Source organism: Drosophila pseudoobscura, chromosome X (assembly GCF_009870125.1).
Source record: "Drosophila pseudoobscura strain MV-25-SWS-2005 chromosome X, UCI_Dpse_MV25, whole genome shotgun sequence".
Classification (NCBI taxonomy): Eukaryota; Metazoa; Arthropoda; class Insecta; order Diptera; family Drosophilidae; genus Drosophila; species Drosophila pseudoobscura.
The window spans coordinates 20052528-20076444 of NC_046683.1; the positions used below are offsets into that span (position 1 = coordinate 20052528).

The window sequence follows — 23917 nt, forward strand, 5'->3', positions numbered from 1 at the left end:
AAATACAGGGTGATATATAGTGAGTATGAGTGAAAAATAACTGGAATGGTGCAGCCGTGAGGGAGTTACTGTCAGATCTATGCAGATTCGCATAGTAAATTCGGTGGCACGCGCACTACTCGTATAACATAATTCATCTCTCGTGCATGCTGCCTGCCGTACCTACTGTCGATTTTGGTTGGGGTTGTGTGGTCTGCCCGTGTACTGGGGGTCCATTTGATCTAGTTTAAGGTTACGTAACTAATATGCGACTATGGGCAAGTCGATTTGGCTTGGGGAAGCTGCCAGCCGGACTGGGACTGGGGATCGCCTCAAGCTAAACCAAGTTGCTCATAATTTGGCTGCAGCTGTGATCTGCCACTTGCTGGGTGTGGTGGAGGAGGAGGAGTTGGAGTCTGCTCGCCTGATGGCGGGGAGTGTGTTTTTGTGTGGGTTGGGGGTGGTGCTGAGGCGGGTGCGGGTGCTTGCATTTCAACTAATTACTAACAGATAAACCACGCCTACGCCTATGCCTCGCCGGCCCTCTTCACGCTCTTGACATACAACTAATTAATAGAGAAAATTTAACTAAAAACCTTAAGAAAGCTTTGCGAATAAATTATACGAGTAAGGTCGGTTTGCTCGGAAAAATCTAAGCACGAGTGCACATATATATGTAAATATATACTATATAGACATACATATGCGGATATATTGTAGCTATATATGCATATAAGTATTGACTTGCAAGATCACGGGTTTCTTGCTCTCTCTGCTTGTCCTACATGTTTCCGCTATGAACTGAAAGGTTCCTCCGATCTACCATCTCCCATCTCCGGTCTCCGATCTCGGCCGATCGCTTACAAAACTAAAGCGCGAAAAAAAACTTGCTAAAATTAAACAAAAAAACGTTTCGATGTTGCGCTCGCTCCAGCTCCATATCCAGCTCCAGAATCTAATTCAGATTCAGATTCATCTTCGATCGATTGCAATTGCCGCTCCACATTTATGGTGATGACCATGGTTGGTCAATAGTGGCCGCCACCACCGCCTCCGCCTCCTGCACCGGCACCGCCGCCACCAGCGCCGCTGTGCCTGTGGTGGTCGCGCCTGCCGGACGACTGATCCCGGTCGCGATAGTCACCATTGCGAGAGCTGCTCTTGTGGTGGTGGTGGTGGTGGCGCTTCTTCTCCCCCTTCAGGCACACGTCCGACACAACCATCTCGGAGTCGTCGCGCATTCCGTAGTTGTCGCGGCCGCATCTGCTAATGCAAATACTTAATCAGAATCTGGATTCGTCTTGTTCATGGATTTATGGAGACTTACCTGTCGAGATTCTCGCGGGATCGTTGCATATTGTCGCGCAGATTGTCACGGGATCGGGTCATGCTGGGCGGGTCGAGGGTCTCCTTGCGCCGCAGAGCATTGTGCGAGCTGTTCTTAGAGGCGGACTCATGCAGGTTCTCCCAGGCCTGGCGGTAGTACCTGCAATACAACAATCCAGATCCAGATGTTATAAACAGTTTCAAGCTTTTGGTAATTTAGTCTATCCGTTGAGCAATCTCACCTGTTGAGTCCGTTGCGGGAGCCGGAGGTGGAGCTGTCGAAGCTGGCAACCGTGTTGCAGTCGGGCGAGGCGCGATGGCGATAGTGTTGCGTGGTTCTATTTCTGTTTATGAATCGACGGCGGAGGGAAAGAGGAAAATAACGGGAGATTGATCAGTAGGCGCTCTTCAATGGGGGAGGGTGTTACGGTTACGGTTACATCTTAAAGTAATAGGAGTATGTATATCTATCGTACATATAGCGGACTATAGGACTCCTCCAGGACGAATTTGTGTTGGGGGTTAGTTACAAGAGTTCAAAGTTCAAAGTTCAAAGTTCAAAGACAGGGTTAAACACAAAACTACGCACACAAACAGTGAAGGAAAGGGGTCCGTGGAGAGCAGTGTATTGAGGGTGTTGGAAAAAGACAAGAGAGTCAGAGAGAAAACTAAAAGAGAAAGACAGGCAGATAGAGAGAGCGACTCGTGCAGTGTATGAGAGAGAGAGAGGGAGAGTCGCGTGTCCTGTGGCTGTGTATCTGTGTATGTGTGTGTATGAATGTTTAGTGCTTGTGGGTGTGATTGTGATTGATGAGTTGATTGACTGTCAGATTGATGGCAATGCAACAGCACAGGGAGAGAGGCGACGGCAGCCCACAGCATCCGTTGGTTGGTGTGGATCAGTGTGGACCAGTGTGGATCAGTGTTGTTTGTTTCGATTGATTGATTGGTTGATTGACTGGTTGACTGTTTGGATTGATGTTGTCTGTTGATGTTTTGTGTGGTGTATACGTATATTGTTGTTGGTTTGGTACTTTTGGCTGCTTACATTTGTGTATACATATGGCCGTTGATTGATCAGCTTCGATCTGATCTGGTTTAGCTTAGCTTTGCTTTGATTGTATGACTGACTGACTGACTGACTGACTGACTGACTGACTGATCGTTTAGTTTCGTTTCGTTTGCTTCGATTATAGTTGGTTTGGCTGTTCATCTTTGGCACACATTGCGTATGGGTTCCGCTCCGCTCCGTTCCCCATCATTGTTGAGCAGGTAGTTCGTTTCATATAATTTCATTTCATTTCATTTCGCTTCGTTTCATTTCATTTTTGGTCCGTTTTGGTCTTCGTCGCTTCTCTTTGGCTTCGTTATCCAGCTTCCACATCCAGCACTCCGTACTCCAATCACATGTGGGAATTGCTGAAGAGACCCGCCCGGGCCCGATAGCCACGCCCATAGCTGCTGAACTCCCGCCTGCCCAGCTTCTGGTCGTCGAAGGGCAGCGCCAGGACGCTGTACCACAGCGAGGGCTCCCTGATGGGGTCGCAGCGGGTGCTCGAACTGATGCTGCCGTAGCCGAAGCCGTACCCGTCGCCGAACAGGCGCATCCCCTTCCCGCTGCAGCGGGTCAGTTGGGCGGTGGACGCGTAGCTGGTGGCGCTGGTGGCCGTCGCCGTGGCATAGCTGGGCAGGCGGCTGGGTCGCGGTATACCGCCAACGGTAGCTGTTCGCTGGTGGGGCACCTGCCTGGCTCCCTGCGACGAGTACTTCTGCAGTTGCTGCTGCTGCTGCTGTTGCTGCTGCTGCTGCTGCTGGTGGTGGCTGTGGCTGTGGTGGTGCTTCTGCTGGTGATGATGATGAGCATGATGATGGTAAGCGGTTAAGTGTTTGGCAAGGTGCCGCCGTTTGCTGTTCGGGGTGCTGGCGAATGGGTTGCCCAAAGACAGAGAGGGAGAAGCAAAAACGAAAAAAGAGAGTTGTACAACGAGAAAGAGAAAGCGTTCGATGTTCATGTGTGTGTCCGTGTGTGCTGGAGCGTGTGTGTGTGTGTGTTTGTTTTGTGGTGGTGTGCGTGAGAGACGCTCTCGCAAAGCGCGCACATGTGTGTGTGTGTGTGTGTGGGATCCCAGTGAGAGAGAGAGAGAGAGAGAGAGAGGAAGAGAGGGATGTGGCAGCGGAGTAATAAACGGAGGGAGGACAAGGACACCAACGACAGCTGAAAAGGCACAAACAATCATGGATACACACACAGACACAGAGAGAGAGAGAGATAGAAACAGAGAAAAAGGTACAGCAAAATAGAGAGAGAGACAGAGAGAGATAGAGAGAAGCGGTAGGATAGAGGGTTACGGGTGGTGAACAAGTGGTGACCCCGACAACGATCGACTTCTTTTATTTTTGATTTTGAATTGATTAAAAATTAATTTGCAGGGACCAGAAAGGGACGGGACTCACCTTCGCACGAGAATCACAATCGTCGTGATCACGGCGGCCAAGAAGACGAAGCCACCAAAAGCACCCAGAGCCACAATGGCCCCCAGATTGAGCTTCGCCTCCTTGGTCTCCTTGCGGTCGGGGTTGTCGACGGCGAAGGGCACGTTGACATTGGGCGACTGATTTTGCTGGATGTTGACGCTGTCGGGGATCTCGTTGTCCTGCGGATGCGAGTTCTGGATGATCTGCTGCGTGTTCCGCGTGGTCGTCTCCACCTGGGCGGGCACACTGGCCGCACTGGGTCGGCTACGCGGCGGCGTGGGGGCGTAGGTGGAGGGTGGCAACGGCAGCGCATGTTGGGTGGTGGGTGCCGCTGGTGGTGCCGCATAGGCAGGCGTGCTGTTCGGCTTCTTGGGAATGAGCACGGGTCGAACGGTGCGTCGCGGTGGGAACTCCTCGCGCACAGTTCCTGGAACAGGCACATTGACATCCTCCTCGGAATCGGCTGTAGAAGACAATGCGTATATGGATTAATTATGGGACAGAGACAGACATGGGTTATATCAATCACTCACATTCTCCGTTGATCTCCACTTGGGTGGGGCTGATGCTCGGGTAGGTGCCCACTGTGCTGGAGCTGGAGCTGCTGCCTCCGTTCGTGCTGGATGTGGACGCAGGGCGGTAGGGCGTCCGGCTGGTGGTGGAGCTGATCTTGGGCCTGAAAGGTGGTGGAGTGGCCGCCGAAGAGGGAGAAGTGGGGGCCGCCGTGGGCTGTGTCGAGGGCTCCAGCTTGATGCAGCGGGGCAGGGCGCTGCTCCATTGGCCACTGGCCAGGCAGCTAAGCTGGCGCGGTCCCTCCATGCGGTACCCCTGCGGACAGCTGATTTCCGCCTTGGAGCCGAAGTAGGTGCCATTCGGCGCGTGGATGATGGTGTTGTAGTAGTTTCCTGGCAGCGTATCGCACTCCACAACTGAATAGGGTAGAGAACAGAGAGCATAGAGAGCATAAGAGGTGCTGGACGGGGAAAGGCACAGGGATGGGGCTAGAGATGGGCATAGGCGAGGCATAGGGAGAAGGACTTACTCTCGCAGCGGGGCGGTGGTCCGTTCCAGCGCTCATCAAAGTCGCATGTGAGCAGCGCTCTCCCAATCATCTCATATCCCTCCTCGCAGGAGTACTTGACCAGACTCAGGTAGCCCACGGTGCTGTTCAGAAGGCCATATGAGCCGTGGGCAATGCTGGCCGGCAGCCCACATTCGATATCTAAGAGAAATGGAGAGGGGGAATGGAATGTTAGTCGTCCTCCCAGGATGATGGAGGCGGCACTTACACTTGCACACTGGCGGGAACTCGTTGTAGAAGCCAGTCTCCAGGCAGGTGCGGGTGGCCGGTCCCACCAGCAGGTGGTTCGAGTCGCAGCTGTACTTGATCTGGGCGCCCACCTCGAAGCCGTTGAGGGCCACCATCGTGGAGTTGGGGGGCTGCTCGGGGCGGCCGCAGGTCTTGGGCTGGTGCTGGCAGATGAAGTTCAGCAGCGTGTTGCAGTTGGTGTCGCTCCAGAGCCAGCCCTTGGAGCCGTCGAAGCGGGCGCAGTCCTCATCGCCGCCGGGGTGGCTCCAGAAGGAGACGGTCAGCTCGTCGCCGTTGACCCACTTCCAGCTGCTGCGGTCGCTGCCGTCGCGCACCGCCCCCATCCAGTACTGGGAGCTGACGTCGCTGCGATGGCGCCGCCAGAGCTCCCAACTGATGAAGCCCTGGAGGGCCGGGTTGCTCTCGCTGATCAGGGTGCCGCCGCGCGAGCGGCAGAAGGAGAGCGCGTCCAGGAAGTTCAGCGGCTGGCGGTTGTAGAAGATGTAGCACTTGCCGTTGTAGGAGGCCAGGGCGCCGGGCGGCTGGTCCCGGAACGTGGGACACCGCTCGATGGGCAGGGCCTGGTCCGTGTAGACGAATGCCTCGCAGATGGACAGCGGATTGGGCGTGTTGTTCTCCAGATGCACGCTGACAAAGGCCCCCGGCATGGGCGGATTGCAGGGCAGGAACAGCGGCTGGCCGGCCTCCAGCAGCCCCGTGAACCGATTACAGATCGGGTTCGTCCCCAGATCCGGCCGGTTGTTGCCCACACGCACCACAATGGTGGCCGGCTTGTTGCCTGCAATGGCAATGGAGCCCGAATATCGAATTAAAGTACTGTTATTATTTCTCAGAGACATCCCAGACAGACAGATCTCAAAGCCACTAAGTACGAGTATTTCCCCAGCCCCTGCCCTGCCTTGCCTTGCCCTGCCTTGCCATTGTCGTACGCATTGTATTGCTATGGCGATGGCGATGGCGATGGCGATGGCTTTTGTCTGTCAGCAGGTCAGGCGGGTTCAGCCAAGTGAAAGTAATCATAAATTTCGGCCCGCTCTGACTCACTGGGTCTTCGTCTTCGTTTTCGTCTTCGTCCCCAGCCACACGAAAATCACATAACAAGCAGACGAAGTTTCGACCTCAGGTTGCTGGCTGGCAAGTGAAAGCATTAGGGAAAACTGGCACTGGCACTGGCACTGGCTGGCTGGCAGTTGTTTGCTTAGCCGCTTTCGGCCGCGGCAACGGCAACGGCAACGGCAACCCTTTGCAGCCAGTCGACTCCACTCACTCTCCCAACGACTGTTGAGAGCTGTTGAGAGCTCCTCCGTGGCAGCGTGCAGCGTGCAGCGTGCAGCGTTTGCCATTTGCAGATAGACAGACCGACAGAGCGACGGATTGGCAGGCCTGGGAAAACGGGGCATTGAACTGTCCACTGGGCGAGAGAGTCCCAAACAGAATGCGGTCCAGGCAACTATATTACAGAGTGAGCTTTTTATCTTTACGGCTTTGGCAGTGGCTGTGGCTGTGGCTATGGCGGGACAAGTTTGCGGGTACCGCCATACCGTACCACAGATAATGTTCGCTCGGTTGCAGTTTAATAAAAGCGAAACGGCTCGATTTAATCAATTTGTGGCAGACAACGGACAGCGAACAGCGAACAGCGAAACTCGGACGGCGGATCGATGCAGATGAGATGAGATCCTGCCACACCCAAGCAGTACCTCCATCTCTCGCTTATCCATCCGAAATACTCGCCAGAACGGGCAGGCAACTAGAACTACGACTGGAGAAAGTACAGAGACTAGAGTGTGACTACTTACCGCAACAGGATTTGCCAAAGTCCAGACGCACCAGCTGAACCATGTAGGGTTCCAGTAGGTTCACATACCACCAGGGCGAGCGCTCCGACTTGGTCAGCGAGCAGGTCTCGGGGGTGAAGAAGGCCGATGTGGAGCCGTCGATGGCCTTCTGGGGTGCGCCTGCGCCCTCTGTCGATATCTGCATGGGAGCCTTGCCGGCGGCCACATTGAGAACTGTACAACGGCCAGGGAGAACAGAGAAGAATAAATATAAATATAAATAAAAATAGTAGAATTATTTGGGAATTCAAGATTCATGGATGATGGTGGGGCCGTCATGAATTGTCGTTTCTGCTGTGTCTGTGTCTGTGTCTGTCTCTGCGTCTGCGTCCATCCGAATGGTTCCCAGGGGGGCTCAAGGCCCGCCTAATTGGCCAGGGACAGGGGGCCGTGACACGGTTTGTGGCAAAAACAAAACAAAGCAAAACGAAACGAAACGAAAACCAAACAATGTTCTGCCTAGCAATGTTTGTCAAGAGCCCGCGATTGGACCTTCGCCGAAGTTCTGGCCATTGTATGGGCCGATGGGCCGATGGGCTGTTGTGGCCAACAGCCAGATCGAGAGCCATTGCCCACAGAGGCTGCCCCCGCCGCTGCCCCTGCCGCTGCCTCGGCCTCTGCCTTTGCTGGCAAAAAGCAAAAGCAAAAGTGAAATTTAATGTGGGCCCACATCCAACTTTTACTTGTCCCGGGCCTAATTACAGCGCTCGCTACGCACTTCTGCGGCATTGGGATTCATTAATCAGATGCATCTGTCGGATAAGACTGGTCGGCCACTGAGCGCGACTGAGTCTGAGTCTGAGTCTGAGTCTGGCTGGAGCTGGAGCTGGAGTAGGAGTAGGAGTAGTCGCGATCAGCGGCTCATGACGCACTATTCAAGAGATCTCAGTTGTTGAAACTCTTTGCGGCTGCTTTCTAACCCGCATCTCTCTCTCTCTCTCTATCTCTCTGTCTGTATTTCTCTCTTTTCTGTAGCTCTGTGGGGCAGCAGCAGGTGTTGCTGGTGTGACATTGCATTTAATTAATTTCCTATTGCTCCCAATGCCACAGCAGTGTCTTCCTGCTGTGTCGTGTCCAATTCGAATTGGAATCCAAATACGAAGCCGAAGCCGAAGCCGCTCCCAGCTCACCAGCTTCCCAGCAGCATTCCAGCAGCAGACGGCTGCAGCAATTTTCAAGTCGGAAATCTTTGCTTTTGCTTTGCTTGTGCTTGTGCCCCATCAAGTTGCAATCAGCCAAGGCAGCAGGGGGCAGGGGCATGCCAAAGGGCAACTGTTGAACAGAAGCAGCAGCAGCAGCAGCAATCTCTTGGAATTTCTTCGAAAAATTAATGATTCGAAGTGGAGCTAGTTCAAGAGCCAATTACAGCCAGAAAGAATAGATTTTCTGAAGCGATTTTGATTGGTTTTCGACACCTTCAATAGGTCCATACGAGTATTCCACATTTCACATTCGAATAGTAATCCATAAGAAACGCCTCTGGAGTGATAGATCGATCGCCCGACTGAATGCCAGAATGATTTCCTCTGAATGGGTCAAGGCTGCTACAGTCCATAAGTTCATTCACTCGTTCATTCATTCATTCATTCATTCATTTGTTGACTGTTGACTGTTGATCGAGCCTACAGTTTGCTCTGTTTATGTCAATCAATACCAGTTTTGCGGAAGTCCATGTCCACATAGAAATCCACTTAGAATTCTCGTGCATTGGGTATTTTTTTGTAAGTCTTTTTTCTGTTTCTGTTTTTGTTGCTGTTGCCACACAGTCCCCACACGCGAGTCCGAAAAAGTGGGTCAATCTGCTGGTCGAGCGCGGCTTCTCATCGCCGCATCGCCGCATCGCCTCTTCGCCTCCCATTGCCGCTTCGCTTCTCTCCCCCCTCTTCTGGCCTACACACGCATTCGGCTTTAGCCCAATTTCGCGCATTTTGTTAATCATGTTTCACTTTTGGTTAGCCTGTCGTTTGCTTTGGTTCACGACAACTTTGCATTGGAAATGGAATTGGAATGCCATTTGTTTGCCTCTCTTTATACGGACAACCATCGAGAGAGAGCGAGAGAGATGGAGAGGGACGGACAGAGAGAGAGAGAGAGAGAGAGAGAGAGAGATGTTGAGAACGCTTCAAATTTTGTGTTTGCTTTGGTTCGCGGTGAAAGTTGCTCCCCACTCCCATTCCCAGTCGCAGTCCCAGTCCCAGTCGACGTCCAAGTCCAAGCCTGAATCAAAGTCGAGTCCGAAGGCGCTAATTGAGTTGACGAACAGCATGTTCGTGTCCAGAGTCTTTTGTTTGGCTTAGAGGCTGGCCTAAACGGACGAAAGAAGCTTCGACTACTCACCGCAGAAGGGGATGCCCTCGGGCACCCACTGCCCCTTGTCGCAGACCCGCCTGGCCGGCCCCAGGAGCTCGAAGCCACGCTCGCAGCTGTAGGAGGCCACCGTGCCCTGGGTGAGATTTGCATTCGAGAAGACCACGCTGCTGTGGGCTGGCGACCCGGGAAAACTGCAATCGGCATCTAAAACAGAAACAGAAACAGAGAGAGAGAGAGACGATTAAATTATATGGTAATAAATTATGGAGAAATATTCTCTGATTCTCAGATTCTTTGATTGTTTGATTGCCGCTTCGAATTGGGGGCGGGGGGCTGGAAGTGGGGGGAATTCTCTTTCTCTCTCGCCACATCCCGCCGATTGTTGCAGTGCCGTACCCCCAATCAGGCGGCAGACACAAATCAATTTGATTGATATCCCAATTACGGAATCGGAGAATCACAGATTCGCTTCGACGAATCTTCGAATTGAGTTGCCTTTCAGGTCGTTTATCAAGTTACTTTCGTGAAACTATCGATTAAATATTGATTTAGCTTTTGTTTTGTTAATTAATAAAATCTATGCTCAAATCCCTTCTGGGCGAAGACCATTCTGAGACAGAATATTCGTTATGTATGAATATTCATTGGTGTCGGCATTAGCATGGCAACACGTAGGCATTCGACTGACTCTGAGAGCCTCATTCGGCTCATGCCACCTCTAGGGTCGAGTTTGGTAGCCGTCCAACAAGAAGAGTCAAGCATGCACACGACATTCACGTTGTTTTTGGTATTATTGGGCATTCTATGCGGCGCGAACTCCTTCGTAATCGGCAGAATGCCGCTGGCATCTTGACTCATTTCTAAGAAATATAGCAGATTCCAAGATGGGAATTCCTCTCGAGATGCAACGACTCTTGACCGCCTAATCATTGATCTCAGATGCACACATTCCAAGGTGGACATGGACCATCCCCCTCTAGATCTCTACCGACCCGTGGGGGGATTCGTGGTGTGATTGACAATTAAGCAAGTTCCGTTCCAGTTTGGCCACTCGACGAGTCGTCGCGACGACGCCTGGCAAATATCTCTGGCATTCAAAGATTGCAAAACGTTCTCGACTCGACTCGACTCGACTTGGCAGCTTGTTGTTTGTTGCAGTTGCAGTTGCAGTTGCAGTTGTTGTCAATGCAAAGCGTGAGAAAATTGCCATGGCAGCAGCAGTAGCAGTGGCAGTGGAAAAAAGCCATCAATTTAGTCGTTGCTGCTTGTATCTATGTATCTATGTATCTCTGTATGCAAAAATGCGAGCCGTGTGCAACAATCAAATGTGTTGCTGCTACTGCTGCTGCTTGTACGAGTATGATTAGTTATTCAATTGAGCAGTTCCCAGGCCCAGACTTGGCCAGTGTCATGGGTTTGATTCATCCTCAGTGCCCAGTCCGCAGTCCGCAGTCCTCTGTTCCCGGGTCTAGAGGCTGGAGGCTGAAGGCTGGCGAACGTTCTTGTCCCTCTCAGAGCTGTTAAATACGAATTTGGATAATCGGACCTGAAGCTGATGCTGTAGATGAGACTGCAGCTGAAGCTGGACCTGGAACTGGCACTGGGGGAATGCTGGACAGACAGCCAGCCAGTCAGTCAGGCAAGGAGGCATTTCATAAATGGTCGATTAACTGCAACATCATTTGACCAGCAGCAGTGCAGCTATCCAGCTGCCAGCTGCCAGCGCCGCAGCGGCAACATGCTGTTGCTACACATTTTCAGATGCCTCTCCAGGCCACAGCAGCTTCTTCTTCTGGCCTCATCTGGCTGCTTGGCTGCTTGGCTGCTTATACAACAATTTCAATCCCAATCCCAATGCCAATGCAATTTCATCATAACGGTTTTCAAAAGCCACTCCATTCCACTCCATTCCAACCGACTCGACTACTCTTCGCCGGCCCCCCGCGGAGGCAAAAACAAATGCAGAAATTAGTTCGGGCAAATTGAAATTAACAAAAGCAAAGGCAAGTTTAGGCCACTCATTTGTCATGGGGGCCAAACGCAAATTAAGAAATCAAGTTCATGAAACAATTTACATTCGGTTTCGGTTTCAATTTCGGTTTCAGTTACAGTTACAGTTACAGTTCCACCGAATAAATAGGCAGCCGGAGCGAAGGGCCGGCCAGCAGCGGAGAGCTCGACGCGGGAGATACCCTTTAGAAAAGAGTGTGTCCCACATATGTACATTTGAATGTGTGGAGCGACTCTTATCCAAGGATATATCTAGTCTCTATTCGAGGGATAATAATTATGTATTATTAGAAGATGGCTTCTTCTTGGGACTAGCCTCGAGTCGATCCATAGACCAGAGATATACGAACCCTATGGGAAAATCAGGCAGTTCGAGGGGGAGAAACTTGGCTGGACTGGTGGTGGCCTTGGTGAATATTGCTTTTGGACCAAATGGAGATAAATAGTGTTCGACTGATGGCAGCTACGGCTTTCAACTCCATCTTACGAGTATCGTTGTGTCTTTATATACTTTTTCAAGTTTAGATTTCACGAGAATTAAGTAAGTTAAACATAAATATTTTGGCAATTTTTAGCAGTTTTTAAAATATTAATTTTTCGTTTTTTTTTACTTCAAAAATCCAAGTCTTGCCAAGCTTTTTTCCTCTGCAAAATATTCCCTTTGATGCAGTTCGGGGCAGATACTTCTGAAGACTCGCATTATTTTGATCGTCTCTGAAAAGTAACGGACACAAGGCACATGGGAAAAGAGTGTATACTGAGACATTCGAGTGGCAAGGGTATCCCAAATGCGAATACGAATACGAATCGAAGCAGCAGCAGGGGAAGAATCAGCAGAAGACTCCCACGATGTGAGTGCGTCAAAAGAAACCGAAAGAGCAACACTACTCGTATGAAGATCGTAGGACCGACCGAAAGGTTGCCGTTGCCCAGTCGGCCATGCATGACAATGCGGCGGCGGTGGCGGCGGCGTCTCTGACTTGGGGGCATGGAATGGGTATGGGTAAGAGTCTCTCTGGCGGGGCCAGGGAGGGGAGGGGGGCTCGAGTGGGGGACCAATACCTTAAAGTGCAAAGGCAGTAGTTACTCGTACTACGAGTAGTACCTGCAGCTTAAGGCTGTTGTGGTTGTTGTTGTTGTTGCTGTTTCTGTTGCCAGTGTTGCTGGGCATTACTTTCTATGCGGCGCGAACCCAGTGAAAGTGATATCCCGCACACAGACAGACGGACAGACAGACGGACAGACACACGAGTACCACAGCCAGTACGAGTACGAATATGTGCGGCACGCTACCATTGACAAAACAACGGCAGCAATTTGTACAACAGCACCACTACTTGCATTCGTATTCGGTATTCGTATTCGGTATTCGTATTCGTATTCGGTATTCGTACAGCATTACGGGTGATGGGGAGGGTGGTCTCGTCTCTGAATATTCATTGTGTGCTTGCCGCGGATCCAAATCTCAAGTCTAGTAATAATAATCATTATAATCATAATAGCAGTTATAATTTCAAACTTGTTTCGGACATGGATCGGACCGGTCTCCTAGATCGTTGTTACTGTTACCGTTGTTGTTGTTACTGTTGCTTTTGTTGGTTTTGTTGCTGTAACAAATTACCCATCAACGCCTCGGCCAGGCCTTTTCTTTGATTGCTGTTGCTGCGGCTGTTGCCGCCACAATTTGTTTAGCATTTCGAGAGCGGAGACAAAGGCAAAATACTTCGGGTACGAATTGAAATTTCAAGAGAAAAATTTCAATTCGATTGGAGGAAATGAATAGAAAAAGCGAAAGCCAGCGCTGGCCAGCCGCAAAGGTTGCAATCAATTTGCGGTTTCATTTTTCGCGGTTTTTGTTTTCTGCCAAAAATAACACGGAATGCAGAGGTAAGAGCAGAGGCAACTGCCACCAAAATTCCACAGGAAAAGAACTTCAGTTTCTGGAGGAATCGAAAGAGAGATCTAAGATCTCAACCGCGCTGCAGCGCAACTTTCTACCGAGCTAATGGTGACCCCGACCCCAACCCCAAGCAAGAGCCCAAGCCCAGCCCCCTCATTCCACATTCCTTGGGGCATGCACTGGAGTCGGAGTCGGAGTCGAGTCCGCAATTTGCGTATGTCGGCTAATTTGATTTTAAATGCGCGGCGGCAACTCTCCCGAGGAGTGCCCGAGCCAGGGCTGTGCTGCAGTGCATCCAAATGAGGCGCAAATGGCTTGGCCATGCAATTAGTCCGCCGCTTGCTTAATTCGCTTCCCATTGTCCCAATCTCCGTCTCTCCATCTCTCAATCGCTCAATCTCTATGTGGGCTTCTCATTTCGGGGTCTGGCTTGACCCGAACGCTAATTAGAGCCGCGTCTACGGCGGGAGGGGGATGGGAGCGCGGAAAAGGGTACGTACGATTTCAGTGGAATTTCTGCATTGAGTGCAGTTCTGGGACGTCATGCGCTGATTCCTGCCAGAGGCCCACGCTTCGTCGGCTTCTGATGCTGCCTCTGCCTCTGCTGCTGCTTTCGAAGAAGCATTCTCCGCTTCAATTACGAAATTGGAGAAAAGTGCAAGTGCTGGGCCGCCTCCCAGATGGCCCCATTGCGATAGGGCCGATCTTAATCATTATTTCCACAAGTGAAAACTCCCCAGACGAAAGGCCCGCACCTCAGAGAGGCCAGCAGTTTCCCTATTCCCCATCCGAAAATCAAAAACAAAAACGAAACACGAAAAACGAATAACGACAAAAAAGAAAACGGTTGAAACCGTTAGCCTATCGGTCGACCATTATATGACCATTATGATGATGGAGGAGCTCTGTGGCTGTGGCTGTGGCTGCGGCTGTTGCTGTTGCTGGAGATGCCGTTTGAGGCTGATTGGTTTTGGATTTACATAAATTGGCGACCAGTTCTCTCACTCTTTTGGGGGGAGGAGAGTGCTCCATCTGCTCTCACGCAGCTTCTCCAGCGCCTGCTCCCGCAACGCTTCTCCGATTCTCTTGACCCAGTTGTGAGGGGTTTTTGTTTTGAGGCTGTGCTTGTCGGCCAAATTAGTAGAACCTCGTTAAAAGCACACATGGAGAAACCTGACAGAAGCAGCAGCAGCAGAAACATTTCGCAAGTGCTTCGGTTTGCGCAATCTGCTTCTGCTTCTGCCCCTGCTGCCGCTGCCCCTGCTGCCGCTGCCCCTGCCCCTGCTGCTGCTGTTGGACTTGGATGCGCCTGTGGCTTGTGCAAGCCGTCGCGCCGGAGCACCGGACTGCACGAAAGTTCGTTGCCCAAGTCTTTTGATTTGAACTTCCGCTGAACAGCTACAGTATTTGTATCTGTATCTGTGAATGCACCTGTATATGAGTCCACCGGCCAACAGTCCACCCTTTGTGGTTGGCTCTAACAGGGTATCTCCGTAGTCGACGGCTGCCTGCTCCTCTGGTCTGCTGTCCATTCTTGGCTGATGGCTGATGGCTGTTGGCTGTTGGCTGTTGTCTGCTGTCGGTTGGTTCTTGGCGTGCCTTTTGGAATTAATTGCGCATAAAAATTGCCCATCATGCGCATTAAATGAGACATCAAAGAACGTCTGCCACCAACACACAGCAATACTCGCATGTATGGGTAGTGTATCTGTGAGCTAGTTGGCCTGGCTAAAAGCTGCTAAGCGTATTAAATAAACATGCGCTGCGTCCCCCATCAGAGGCGACGCGACGCGACTTGGCTCTCTTTTATGTAACGGTACGCACAGCGGCTAAAGCGGCAGCAGCAACAATAAATTTCAGGCTTAAACAGTTACGTAAAGCAACAGCAAGAATGGCTAGAACCAAGAGCAGAGGCAGCAGAGCCAGCTGAACCCAGGGGGAAAGAGCTGAGCCAGGGGCAGTGGCAGTGGCAGTGCCAGTGCCAGAGCGTCTCATTCCACTTCCAACTGGTGGCAACATCTTTCACCTGATGACAATCCCCCTTTGTATCTGCCCCTGCCGCGTCATCTTTCTCTGGGCCTGCTCTGCCCCTCGCTAAGCCTCATAACAGGTTCGATATGATTTTGCGGCACTTTTGCGGCAAAGGAAACGCTTGATTGCCGCTTCTAAAGCAAGGCCAAGCAACGGCAATCGACAGCAGACAGCAGACAGCTGCAACAACAGACACAAGCCAAAAACAAGAAAGAACTACACCAGCATCGGGCGACGACTCAATGGATACCCTGGCCGTCCGTGGCATCTGAGGACACAACTAATTCCTAGATGTTCTGGTTCTTTCATCGCTTGCACAATTGGTTCTCTTGAAGCCACTCCGTGAACTAGTTCGCTCTTGGAACTACTTGGTCAGCCGAATTAGCGGAATGGAACGATGGGAGTTGAACGATTGAAGTGGAACGATGGAGAAGGACGAGAGATGTGTTTTCTTCGATCTGATCTCAGATGGCCTTACGACGAGGCTGATAAACGCGTCACAGAAATCATAATACCCTACTCCATAGGGTGTGAAGACGATCGACGACATTGACCGACGATATTGCTGGAAGCTGGCTGTTGGATGCTGGATGCTGTTGCCGTTTGCCGTTTGCCAGCTGACCGCATTCCGGGCCCGGTCCGACAAATCAATGCGCGAGCGTAGAATAGTGTTGGCAGCAGTGGCAGCAGAGGCAGAGGCAGAGGCAGAGGCAGCACATTGCTGTTGTCCTTCTCTTGCCACTGCCACAAACTGGGTCAGCGCTCAGCCCCAAATGCAGTCGCAGATAGAATCTGTGGTATGTGTGCCCGTGAATGTGCCTGTGTCTGTGTCTCAGTCTGAGGCTGAGGCAGCTGCTGCGAAACACCTGCAGCAGCCGCGGCACTGGGGCCCACTGCCGTCTGCCATGTGCCAGTGCTCACTGTGCTGGACTGTTGATGCGTTCTAATTGCAGTTGCTAATTCTCGGCTGTGGCTGTGGCTGCGGCTGCGGCTTTTGCATTTGCTTTTGGTTTCGTGCCCAATTTTCTTTGGGCTGTGAACATTTTCATTGCTATGCGAAGATCGTTCCCACTTTAGTTTTATGGCTTGTTTGTTTTCCTTTGGTTTTCAGTTTTCAGTTCTCTGTTTTCGGTTCTCTGTTCTCGCTGTGCGTTACAATGCTTCGGGGAGAACCGACCAAAAGTGGACAAATTGTGAGGCTAATCATTTGGTCAGACCGCTTCCAAAAGCAAATTCAAAAATCACACAAAACGGAAGGAGCTCCGACTGGGGGATTCCTATTAAAACATCAGGATTATCCATTGGGAATGATGGAATGGAACGGAAAGAGTGGAAAGCAGATCTCAAAATCATATGGAATAGGTCTAATCAATATTTTGTGGAACACATATTCGTCAAAGTAACTACGGAAGGGACCATCGACTGGGTACTGGGTACTGGGTAAAACAAAAAATAGATATAGAAATAGTAAAAAGTCTATTCGCTCACAAGGCGATTTGCATAAGAATGGAACCAGCACATAGAACGATACGCATTGGAACAAGTCGAGAAATTCGTGGGTTGTTCGTGGTTCTTCTTCAATTTCGATTCCCAGTCGTGTCTGTGGCTTTCCCCTCTCTCTCCCGCTACCTCTAGGTATTTATTCTTTTTTTGGTTTTTGGGTAAAATTCTCGTGGCGGTGGACTTTGTCAACTCTCTTCCACTATGCAAATGGGCAGCCACAAATCAAGAGCTTGCCCCCAATAAGAAAGGAAATCAAAAACTGTGATAGAGGAGCGGGGGACGGAGACGGAGATGCTGGGGCTTTGCTTTTGTTATAAATATTTTCACTTTGGACATTTTATTTGCTTCCAGCGAGTGGAGACTGGGAATCGGGATGGGGATGGGGAGGGGGAGGGGGAGTTATAAAATCGATATTTTGTATGGGATGGCATTCCATTTGAATAGTTTTACCGCTAGTTGCGGGGCATTACGACATCAAAAGATTGGGATCAGGGATCAGGTGGTGGTGGAGCTAGAGCCAGAGCCAGAGCTGGAGCCAGAGCTGGAGCCAGAGCTGGAGCTGGAGCAACTTGCTGCAACTTGTTTGCTGCATGTGTGTGCAAGAAGTAACTGTAGCTGCCCCTGCCACTGCCTCTGGCCGCTCTGTTATTGATTGGCGGCCGCAGCTGCAAGAGCTGCCAACTCATCCTGAGACTGCACTTCCGATTGCCCCCAGAGCGAAGCGAAACGATACGAAAGCGTATACGGAGCGGGATAAGCCACTCATCAGGCAGCCAGCCATTGGCAGTCATTGAACTTGCGCTCTCATCATCGCCATCATCATCATGAAGATGGCGCCATCGTTTCCCCCCCCCCCCCCCCCTCTCTCTCTCTCTATGCCACTCAGCGTGCAAGCGGAACCAAAGCTGCAACAAAAACTGAGCTAAGCAAATTGCAATTTCCATGCGTTGCTTGCAACAGCCCCAGCCATAGCCACTGCCACAGCCACTGCCACAACCCATGTCCATATCCATATCCATGCCCATGTCCGCGTCCATGTCCGCAATTAGGTATCTATCCATCGCCCCCCACCCCACCCCGTCCCCGTCCCCGTCCCTTGCCGCACCGATATCTATGGTTATGGCTATTATAAGTGTTATCGTTATCGTTATGGCCATGGCTAAAATATTGAAAGAGCCACAAAAAAAAAAGAAAACTGAACAAAAAACAGATTCAGGGGGTTTTCCTTTTTGGTTTGACTGCGCTTGGTCGTTGGGTGGGGAGGGAGGGGTTGATACAGGCGGTGCCAGGGTGCCGTGCCTGTCGCTTCAACCAGATTCAATGAATCCAAGGAGGACCAGCACCCGAGCTAATTGTACGACTGGAGAGTGTTTGCCAGACAGAGTACTATTCGGACCTTTCAATTCAGCGGCGTTCAGTGGCTAAAACGATGCAACTTTTAGAGGATTCCAGATAAGTCTATCTACGAGTATTCAGCAACAAATATAAAGCCCTATCTGAATAGATCTGAGCTCGGCAATGAGTGCAATGTACATACATTGTCGTATATGTCTGATGGCTTTGTAATTCTCGGGCATTCGCTTGTGCGTCGCGAACATCGAGCCTCAAGCGAGCGATGGGAGCGGTTATACTATCTTGTCTATTACTTATAGATATATTACTTATAGGTAAGTCCAGCCATCAATTTTTTGTGTGCTTAAATGTGGGGCAAGCCGACTTGATGATGTTTCAGCTTTTACGGCTTCTACTAGCAGAAAGTCGTAGGATATTCCTATGATTTGATCGTCACAGATGCCCGAATCGGAATGGGAAGTTGGCACATCATTTGATGAATGAGTGCATTCCCATTCGGAATGTGGGCCCTCAAGTTTGCTTCAAGCCCTCAGATGGGCCCTCAGATGGGAGTTTCAACTTGATTCGAGAGCTTCGCTTACTTGACCTCGGCCGACTGCCATCTATCGATAATTATCGATAGCTGTGGCAAGCCATCAATCAATCGCAAGCGAATATTTCACGATACTTGTGTGTTTTCCAGTCGGTGGCAATTTGTGACGAAACGCAACAGCACCGACTCACAAACACTTCGAGTTATTAACAAAGCAATTATTAATAACAATTTCAATTGTCTGCCGCTGCTCTGGTGGCATTGATGGCATTGGCTGTGAAAACGAGTCGTCGTGAATCACGCCGCGGCGTCCAATTTGCCACACGGCGGCCACAATCCCAATCACAATCACAATCCCAATCGCAATCACAATGGCAACAGCAACACCAACATCAGCGACGGCGACACTGGGGCATACAACATATGTATATACATATGCGCGTTGTCGTATGACAATTAATTAAATTATAAACGAATGAATAGAAAAAGGGGCATAAATTCTGTCCAACATTTTTCCATCCATCGAGGAGTACGTATATTCCACTTTTTCTTTCTCTTTCATTGGCTGTGGCAGTGGCTGTGGCAGCCAGCAGCTTTCTTGGTGTCCAGCGCTGCCAGTCGGCATCTAAATGCGTTGCTAATAGCAAACAATTTCATTTATTTATTAGACGTTAGTTTCACTTTTCGAGCATTTCACTGCGACATTAAAATTTCACACACGACGCCAAACAGCAAACAAAACGCGAAAGTTGCCCCACGATGTTGCTGCTGTTGCTGCTGCTGTTGCTGCTTCGGCAGAGTGTGTGTGTGTGTGTGTGTGGAAATATTTAACTTTTAACTGCAGCCAGAGCCATTTATGTTTATGGCAATTAAAGAGATACTCGCACAAAGACAACGCTCACGCCTGAGAATCAAATGGAAATGGAAATATGTGGCAGTGGCAGTGGCTGGGGCAGAGCCCACTGAAACTCTGAATGCTGAGTGCTGAATGCTTAATGCAAGTGATTGAAATTTATGCGGCAATCCAGATGATACGACACTGACGTATGGCCTGCCTTTGGATGAGTCGCGATGAGATGAGATCAGTTGTATGGCACTCCCCTGCATTTAGAATTCTCTTCCAACCAGACGGGCACCTCCGCACCCATGGTGCAGATCGGCAGATGTAACCACAACGAGAAAACACCCTTCCGTGGGATACTCGGGGGAAACTAGGGAAATAAGTGGATCGTTGGGATCGTGGGGTGGATCCCTACAACTGGAGCCTCCAGATATTTCCACAGAGATCCGCGATGTGCAAATCGCTGGAAGCTTCTCGTATCTAAGGAAAATTGTTCCCCAATCAAAGTGATACTTTCATTTATGTCAGCTTCATATGGAGCCAGCCGGTGCTCGTATTCGACAAGGCCCTTGACAGTTTTGCGCAATGCTTACCCCACCCCCACCTGCAGTGAGCCCCACGCCCCCCTCCCCACTCCCCACTCCCCACTCATGCGCAGACCTACTCCCACTCCCACTCCCACTCCCAGTCATACGTGCCAAGGTGACAATTGCAGCAAAACAAACAACCAACAAGAGACAAAAACGAAACTCATTTGACAAAATGTTGCGTAAAATTGTCAAGTCAAACATACTCGTTTGGAGTGACCGATTTGGTCAGGAGAGGAGTTTTCGTGTGTGCCTGGGAGGGAGGGGGAGTGTGTGGCGCAAAGGCGGAGGTGCTTTTGCCACGGAGTGGGCGCGATTGCAAGTGAAAACTGACGACCCCAGCAAGTTGAAGGTTGCCCGCCCTGCCTGCTGCCCACGCACTCGCTGGGGATGGAAAATTGAATTTTCTTGGATGGAGGTGGAGGTGGAGGTGCTGATGGTGGTGGTGGCTCAGGCTTCCTACTTCCTTGTGGCAGGCATAGATACTCGTAGGTCTTATGTAAGTCCCGACCGCAGCAGCCAGAGCAGCCACAGCAGCAGGGAAAAATGATTTTACTGGTGGCATGCATGCGTGCACAGTGCCACGCCCGGTGCCGCCCTTTTCCACCATCCACCATCCACCATCCATAAGGCAACAAATTGCTGTGGCTGCTGTGGTTCATTGTGCAGCAATAGTTGGCTGGCGTATCTAGCAGATACTCCTCGCACAACGAGTATCTTGTGCCACGGAGTTTCGCATTGCAATTAAGCCCAGAGTTTCCGCATCTCTGACTGCCTCTGCCTCTGCCTCTGCCACTGATGATGATTATGATGAGCTGGTCATGCATGCCTATCCTATCCGCATAGACTCGTTCATATACTCGTAGATAGAGGTATTACATTGGCCAGGGCCTGGATGTGGGCCTGATCATCACTCTTGATGAGGCAAGCACAGGGCTGCTGCTGCTATCTGCCATCCGCTGTCGCTGTAGTCTCTCCCACTCTCTTTGTGGCACTTTTACTTTTCTTATTGTCAACAATTGCCTCTGCCTCGGAGGAAAGCAATACAGAAAGAAATACAACTTTCCCAACATTACAGATTTGTCTCTTCTCCCTCTCCCTCTCTCTCTCTATCTCTCCCTGCTTCTTGCAACAAGCCAACAAGTCGCAATTGTTGTCGCTTTTATTGTTGTTTCTGTTGAATGGCTGCTACAGATCATAAATTTTCTTTTAATTTCGGTTTCGGTTTCTGTTTCTGTTCTTCAGTTTCTGCCGCTTTAGCGGTTGCTTTTTATGTTGCTCTTGCCTCCCTTATGGGATTAATTTTTTAATTAATTTACAAGATTTTTCCCCGAGTAAAAGTTGTAATATTTGTTGGCCATATTGTTGCCCCGTCTGTTGCTTCCTTTTTTGGTGTCCCACTGGCTTCTGGAAGAAGCCCCAATGCGGAGGAGGAGCCACCTGTGGAGTCTGTGCAATCGGATACTCGGCCACGTGCAGGCGACACTCCAAATTGAATGCCAGAACAAGTTGCAGGTCTCCTCCTTCTGCTGACTGCTGGCTGCCGACGCCACGTGCAGGGACAAGTTTGTTGCCTAAGTCTTTCGTGTGCCACATTTGGGTACCCGTCCCAGTCCCAGTCCCAGTCCCAGCTGTCACTCCTCTGTGTGCGTGTGTGTGTGTGGTGACCCAAACAAACATCCGTTTCCTGGCAAATGCCACACCCTGCTCCCCCAGCATTCTCTTCACCTGATTTCTGCCGCATATCCCACGAAACAATTAACCAGCGCCCAAGCACTTGACTTTTCGCTGAAACTGGAACTCAAAGTGGAACTCGGACTGGGGACTGGGGACTGGGACTGGGACTGAGCTCTGGACTGAGGACAGTTGAACATTGAATGCTCTTTCTGGGTTTTTTTTTGTTTTTTTTTGTTGGTTTATTGGCGTGGGAAAAATGCCAAAGTCACTGGACAAGAAATATAATTCAAAAGTCGTCGGTCGCTTTTGTTTCGAACCAGAACCGGAAATCAAAAAACCAACAAAAAATGTGTATGCAAAAATAATAAAAATTAAATGCGAAGAAACAAATGAATTCTCTTTTGGGTGTGCCCCACACACACACACGCACACACACGCAAACGCACACGAAAATGGGTGAGTGATGAAAATGGGGACCGGCGGCACCCCAGCGCCAGCAACAAGGGGAAAGAGGGAGGCACAAGAGGGGCAGAAAGTGGGATCGGATCAGCAGCAGCAAACAAGAACGAGAGAAACAATTTCTGTTTGCTCTTGCTCTGTGTGCCGTTGGATACCCTGAGAAGAGGGTATGCACAACATTTTAGGTGCCATGTGCCATGGGATCTTTGGGTGGGCTTATCCGATAGCTGATCTATGCAAAGCTTGGTGGGACTTTGAAGATTTGGAATCCGAAATGACCGAAGAGTCCGAAGATATTTAGCTAACAATGCACTAGAGCCTCCCTCACATGTTGTGTGGGTATCCGAAAAAAAATGTTCCCACATGTCAAGGCCGAGTCGAGTGACGGTGAGGAACAAGCAACGAATCGAAAGGTCATCGGAGCCTAAGCACCATGAGACTTTCCGAAGAGCCGCCGTAAGACAAAAGACATGGAGGTTTCACTTAACGTCATTTAGCGAGTGTATGCAGATAGGATGCCTCATGGGTCCCACCACCCCACAGATAATCAGAATCACCCCTGGCGAGGGAAGGGTATGCACCCTTCGGTATTCCTATTCCCACAGAATTTCTCGCTTGTTTTCTTAGTCTTTCGCTTGACACACTCACCTATATTCTGCGCCTGCGCCTGCGCCAAAGCCGACGCCACCGCCACCGCCAGAGCCAGCGGCAGAAGCAGCTGCCACTGCGTTCGTTGCATGGTTTGCTCTCTCTCGCTCACACCTGCTGCGGGGGATCGATCTCGTTCGTCTCTTTTTCGGTTGATTCTGGTTGATTCTGGTTGTTGATGTTGCTGCTGTTGCTACTCTATATGTTGCACTCTTTTCTTCTTCTTTTGTTTTCTAGCACTTGCTGCGAGTTGTCGACTGTTGTTTGTTGCTTGGGCTCCACATGCCAACAGGTGCTTTTGGCCTGGTCAAAATGTGTGTCAGCCACCCAACTGGTGGCAACTGGTTCTATCCTTCGCCTTCTTCCGATTGTGCCCCAGCGAGCAACAACCAAAATGCACAAAAACAAAAAAAAAATCCACACACACACACGGATACACGGACACACGGAAGAGCGAGATGGAGGCCGAAAGTTTGAGCACACACCGATAGCAGAACCGTTAGAGGAGAGGCACTCGGTCAAAAACTTAACAAAATAACGTAAAAAAAATAGCTGAATATTTTTGTTGGATTACGCGCCACGCTTATCCGCCGCATGAACCGTTCGCTGGAAGCTCTGCAGAAGAACTCAAGAGTCTTTCGTTTCGTTTCGTTTCGTTTGGCTTGGCTTGGCTTGGCGTTTCTTTCACTTTTCACATTGGTCGTGCGCTCTCTCGCCCGCTCTCTCTTGCCAGCTAGATCGCTCTCTCTCTCTCTCTCTCTCTCTGCAAGTCTCGCTTACTCTTTTTTTTTGGGGCTCGAGTCGAAGAAGTCAAACCGTCTGTCGCCTTGTGCAGCTCGAAAGCAACTGAAAGTTTGCGACGTCGCGCTGTGCGTCTTGTAAGCCGCCTGTAAGCTGCTTGCCTGCTGTCTCTGTCGCTGCCGACGTTGCTGCTGCTGCCGTCGTTGCTGCTGCTGCTTGCTGTGGTATGGTATGTACATACATGTAAGTGGGGTGGTAGGGGACCTGCATGCGTGTCGGCCGAGCAGCACTTGCTGCCGCTGCCGCTGCACTTTTGGCAAGTGCCAAGTTCTGCCGAGTCGCTGCCTCTGTCTCTGCCTCTGCCTCTGCTTAGCCTC

At 50.6% G+C, this 23917-nt stretch overlaps 1 protein-coding gene across 3 annotated transcripts; it reads right to left on the minus strand.

The window, feature by feature from the left end:
* Positions 1 to 612: 612 nt before the first annotated feature.
* On the minus strand, positions 613 to 23676 carry LOC6901922 (uncharacterized). 3 transcript variants are annotated; one of them, XM_002133420.3, is made up of 11 exons: positions 22800 to 23676; positions 9286 to 9462; positions 6910 to 7122; positions 5070 to 5888; positions 4823 to 5002; positions 4314 to 4709; positions 3760 to 4243; positions 2713 to 3225; positions 1548 to 1649; positions 1307 to 1465; positions 613 to 1242 (listed from the first exon to the last, which is right to left on the minus strand). In XM_002133420.3, exons 1-11 carry the CDS (start codon positions 22888 to 22890, stop codon positions 1008 to 1010), a joined length of 3369 nt encoding a protein of 1122 aa, XP_002133456.2. In that variant the 5' UTR covers positions 22891 to 23676; the 3' UTR covers positions 613 to 1007. The 3 variants fall into 3 exon arrangements, with proteins under 3 accessions (XP_002133456.2, XP_033239081.1, XP_033239082.1); XM_033383190.1 differs by lacking the exon at positions 2713 to 3225 and having other exon boundaries at positions 613 to 1245; positions 22800 to 22973; XM_033383191.1 differs by lacking the exon at positions 2713 to 3225 and having other exon boundaries at positions 22800 to 22970.
* Between the last annotated feature and the right edge of the window lie 241 nt (positions 23677 to 23917).

What these genes read in the sequence shown, in the direction of transcription:
- LOC6901922 (XM_002133420.3), bottom strand. Translation starts at nt 22,890, where the DNA reads ATGCAACGAACGCAGTGGCAGCTGCTTCTGCCGCTGGCTCTGGCGGTG. An exon ending in CGAGGGCATCCCCTTCTGCG is followed by an intron (nt 7,123 to 9,285) that starts GTGAGTAGTCGA and finishes GCCGTTGTACAG; the next exon opens with TTCTCAATGTGGCCGCCGGC. An exon ending in ATTGTGATTCTCGTGCGAAG is followed by an intron (nt 3,226 to 3,759) that starts GTGAGTCCCGTC and finishes CCCATTCGCCAG; the next exon opens with CACCCCGAACAGCAAACGGC.